The sequence below is a fragment of the Octopus bimaculoides genome, chromosome 24 (genome assembly GCF_001194135.2).
Source record: "Octopus bimaculoides isolate UCB-OBI-ISO-001 chromosome 24, ASM119413v2, whole genome shotgun sequence".
NCBI lineage: Eukaryota > Metazoa > Mollusca > Cephalopoda > Octopoda > Octopodidae > Octopus > Octopus bimaculoides.
This window is the reverse complement of record NC_069004.1, coordinates 110,494-115,537: the sequence shown is the minus strand read 5'-3', so window position 1 is coordinate 115,537 and position 5,044 is coordinate 110,494. Positions and strand designations below refer to the sequence as shown.

The 5,044-nt window shown below is 38.4% G+C and overlaps 1 protein-coding gene across 1 annotated transcript in view; it reads left to right on the top strand.

The window, feature by feature from the left end:
• The window catches only part of LOC106881472 (peroxisomal membrane protein 4), an 8,380-nt gene extending 4,096 nt beyond the window's left edge, over nt 1-4,284 (top strand). The window contains exons 3-4 of the mRNA XM_014931865.1: nt 1,560-1,758; nt 2,886-4,284. Of these exons, the coding sequence (XP_014787351.1) occupies nt 1,560-1,758; nt 2,886-3,143 (457 nt within the window). The 3' untranslated portion in view covers nt 3,144-4,284. The remainder of the gene's footprint in view (nt 1-1,559; nt 1,759-2,885) is intronic.
• The last annotated feature ends 760 nt before the right edge of the window (nt 4,285-5,044 follow it).

The following is a 5,044-nucleotide window of genomic DNA, read 5'->3' as shown; positions in this document are numbered from 1 at the left end:
GGAATTTGCAGTCAGAAACTATATATATATATATATATATATATATATATATCATCATCGTCGTCGTTTAACGTCCGCTTTCCATGCTAGCATGGATTGGACGATTTGACTGAGGACTGGTGAAACCAGATGGCTACACCATATAATACATTTCTAAATCTCTCAGAGAAATTTATGCAGTAGTGATATGATAAAGTAGTTGTATGCTGTCCCATGAAGGGAATAATACTACTGCTATTTAGCCCTAGGAAGCAGCACTGCTTCCTATCAGCCTTGACACATTTCCTGTGTCCTTATGTTTACAAGGGGGGAGATAAGCACTTCCACCAAGCTAAGCCTGCATCCATAGACTAGTTCATTGTTTGTCTTCAGTCTGGAGTAGCATGGCTTGTAAACATAAGGACACAGGAAATGTGTCAAGGCTGATAGGAAGCAGTGCTGCTTCCTAAGGCTAAATAACAGTAGTATTATTCTCTTCATGGAACTATCATATTATTAAGTTGACAACTACTTTATCGTATCACAACTGCATAAATCTCTCTGAGAGATTTAGAAATGTATTATTTCCATTTTGTGTATCTAGGACTACATTATCCAAAATATATACTTGCACTTCCCTGTGAGTGGAATTTGAGGGAGGTTTGCCTGCTGTTTCTGTGTGAATTTTTGGTTCTTTTATTGTAGTATTGTGACAGCCTCTACTTTTCTCAATTGTCACAGAAGACAATGTAAAATTTTCTTTCTTTTTTCTTTTCTTCCAATGTTTTTGTTAAAGTTTACTGTCAAATGTGCAACACGTTAAAAAAAAAAAATCCCTTTCTCCCCTCTCACCTCAAAAAATGTGAAAAAAAAACAGCCCAAGTTGAAATTTTCTGCTCCAATCTTCCAAAATCATGAATCATGTTAGTCATTCGAAACAGAGCAAAGATGTAAATAGTCATTTAGTTTCTTAGCATTGGAAATGTTTGAGTTTTTCATTTTTGGGTAAGGAGGGGGTGAGGAGAGAAAATAAAAATACAAGTAAAAATAAAAATTTATAAAAAAAAAACAAATAAAACGCCATTGTCAAAACATGAGCAACATCTGGGGCTTTATTCTGGGAACAGCTTTGATTTCACTGTTTTTTTGGGTTTTTTTTTAAGTTCTTGCAAAAATAGGACAGCGCCATCTACCTTCTGTGCAATAATGGCAGTTTCATGCGGCAGTTTGTCTGAGATTTGATGAAGTGTCTTGTGTTTTTTATTTTCATTTGTCTTGTTTTTCAACATCTTCACACGGGGACAGACAGACAGACAGACAAACAGAAACTTGATTTGTGTGGGTGTGGGTGTTGTTTTGAGGGTTGGCGTGGGATTGGTATGATTTGGGGATTTCAGGTTTTCATTAGTTGATTCAGAGATTTGTCATTGGGTTTCAGTTAGAATTGTGAATTTGGTAAATGTGAAGAATGCTCAAACCCTTCCTTTTTGTTTTTTTGCAAGTGGATGTTAAGATGATAATGATGATGATGATGATTTTTATGTTACTCATTTCATTACTTATGTGCTTCTTTTGTACAGACTTACTGAAAAGTTCCGTGGAATCCTGGAAGCAACATACACCCATGCAAAAAGCTTAGCCCTCTTCAATGTCATCCACAAAGTCATTCTGCAAATTTTTGAATGGTTTGGCAAAAAGAAGAAACCTTCTCATATTTTTTGCGCCAGTGTAATAGCAGGGTATTGTGTGTTCGGCAGATACAACAAGGTCAATGAACAAGTAAGCTGGTTCTCTGTATATTTTGTTGGTAGCATGTGAAAAGCACCAAGTACACTCTGTAAAGTGGTTGAGTCATGAATGTTGGATAATTACCGAAAGAGTACAATTACAGACACAAGCAGCCAAAATAGGGGTTCCTCTGGAATAACGTTACTTGATAGGATGGATGCACAGCTCAGAGAACGGGGAGTCTTTCTAGGCCAGTGGTTCTCAACCAGTGTCCCTGTGACCCTCAGGGTTCCATATAAGATTTTGTTGTTAAAATTTGGCTGCAATAAATTGTTTTTACTTCCACAAGACACAAAATATTTTGATAATCTTTTATACAACTAATAAAATGGGATTTTTTTTTTAAAACATGGAATGGTCGTGAGGGTCCACCTGAGTAAAATAGGAATCAAAAGAGGTCCATAGGTAAAAAAGGGTTGAGAAACAGTGCTGTAGGCCAAGCTGTTACTTTTCCACATTAACAAGTCACAGGTCTGGGACTAGAGTGATATGTTGCAGGATGGATTCTTCAAGCTGATCCAACCAGCAGGAGACTTGGGGGTGGAGCAAGCACAAGATGGTTGGATGATATCCATAGACTCAGTTGGTCATGCTTGGGGATCCTGCAGGAAAGCGTAATCTTGGATGCTTCTGATAGGGGCCAATGGAGAAGCGGCTTGAGGATGGCTCTACCCCAACAACACTTCCAAGAATAGTGGACAGAGGAGATGGATGGATGGATAATGTGGTCCTAGAGACACTATGTCTGAATAAAAGCTGAGATGGCCATGGATGGAAGTACTTTTGATTGTGGGTCATTTTTGATCACAAAGCTGATCTGAGGTTAAACAACAGTAAATAACAACTGCATCAGAAATCATATACACAACACACTCACACACATGCAATGGCATGCGCACACACACACACACAAACGCACACATACACTCAAAATACAGACAGCCACATGCACACACTCATAGCGATACACACACACACACATGTACAAGCAGAAATGATGGTGGTGATGATTGTGATTATGATGATGATGATTTTGAGAATTTAATCGCTTGTTCACCTTCAAAAAGGTATTGCCTGTCTGTCTCTCACCTTTCAAGTTTTCTCTCTCTCTTTTCCAGATAAACCTCTACTTGCTGTCAAGAATCACCTATGCCCTGGCCCAGATTGCTGTGAAGAAACAATACATCCCGCAGCCGTTTCAGAAACCGTTTCCCCTCTTTTTCTCCCTTGTTTGGGGTGTCGCCTTGTTGCTGTTTGAATATGAGCGTGACTTCTTGCAGCCGTCACTGCGTTCCTCCATGACTTACCTTTATGAAGACTGCACCCAGTGGCACAATCTCACAGACTTCTTGCTTTACAACAAATTGCCTGACTGAAGAATCCTCACCAGAATATTCTGAGAGTTTCTGAAAACTCTTACACATAACTCTTTTTTTTTTTTTTTTAATTTCTGCTTCAGTTGTTATTTCATTGATTCTGTTCTGACAATATTATTGTCAATGGATGCTGTATTTTCTGGCAAACAAATCGAAGTTTTCTGACCAAAATTTACAACCAGGAAAAAGGCAGGTCAATTTATACATTAAGATGACTCTGGAGGACCAAAAATTCCATGTGAAATCTTGCAGCAGGATTTGGAAAGATTGTGAAGAGGATTGAATGGTTACGCTTCATTTCTACACAATATGTACGGCGCTGACTTGTCTGCCAGAAAATACGGTAACCCTAACAACAGTTTCATCTCTCTCTCTCTCTCTCTCTCTCTCCCTCTCTCCCTCTCTCTCTCCCTCTCTCTCTCTCTCATTATCCATTCCATCATCTCTGCTCTTATGTATACTAACACTTTATCAATAACAACAATAACATCATCATCATTACCTCTCTCTTTGTTGCCATAGTTATTCTACCACTTGTTGTCATGGCCATGTTACTACCTCTGTTACTATAACGACTGCCATCACTTCTGTTGTCATGCCAACACTAACATTAATAGTGACTTATCACTTTTGCTGTCATTCTCTCTGTTGTCACAGCAATCCCATCAATGCTGTTGTCATGACAACATCACCATCATTGTTGCTAGGGTGACAAACCGTCACTGTTGCTATGACAACTTCTTCATTGCTGTTACTATTACTACTTATGGCAGTGCTTCCTTGTAGTCTCTGTTGCCATGAGTACTCTTCCCATTTTACTGTTGCTGTTATCATTAGGAGTTTATTTCTGAATCCTTGTTGCTATGACATTATCTCTTTCCTTGCTGCAAATAGGGGTTAATCTCATGACTGCTAATTTGCTTTTCCTCTCTCATTAGCAGAACTAATTATGAAATATTTGAATCAAAGGAGTTTGGTGACCAGCATGAGAGCCTCAATGTGGTCACTGTTTGACTTACTAGAAATAGCAGTCAAATCTTATGCTCACACACTGCCTTCTTCAAAGAAAAGAAAAGAAAGGCATATTAGATTATGTAGTCTGTGGCATAATTGGGTTGTCAAATAAATTCATTCTTTCGTTTTTTGTTTTTGTGTTTTTCTCCGTGGCGTTCCAACATTCTTTTTTTCTGAAAAGAGGTAAAAATTCTTCAGATCTCAACAAAGATGTACAAAAGTTGTGAAGGAAGAATTGAGCTACAAAAAACAAAATACAAACAAAAAACAAAAACAGCCTTAAAACACTACAATAAAAATGTTTGATGCTAATTCAAATAAAATTGGAAAGGATTTTAAAAGAAATGGAAAGGGAAACTACTAAAGAACTAACGAATTTATCTGACAACCCAAAGCAAAAAGACAGCATGGTCATGGATAAGGTTGACCTGGGTTAAACACCACTGCAACCTTCTTTTGCAACCCCACTCTCGTTCCTCTCCAGATATTGGGATTGGATTTTAACAAAAGGGATTCAGGTTTTATATTGTAGAATCAGTTGGATCAGGAAGATGTGTTTAGTTGTTGGATCAGCTCATTGTGGTTTCAATACAGCTTTGATCTAGAAGGCTCCTGTTGTTATCAAAGGCGTTCCAGTCATGACCATTCAGTCTCTCTCTCTCTTCTCCAACAAATTCAGTTGGATCCCTACACTCCGGGCTCTCTCAACCTCTTCCTCATTTTTCATGGCATTCTCTCATCCGCAAGCAGGTTTCCCTGGCAGAAGGCCACCTTCCTCTCCCGGCTCTTGTTGGTTTTGAATTGTCATCGATACTTTGTAACTTTCCTAGCTTCAACTGTTGACATGCAGTTTTGATGGAAGGTTTTAAGAGACTTTAAAGCAGGAA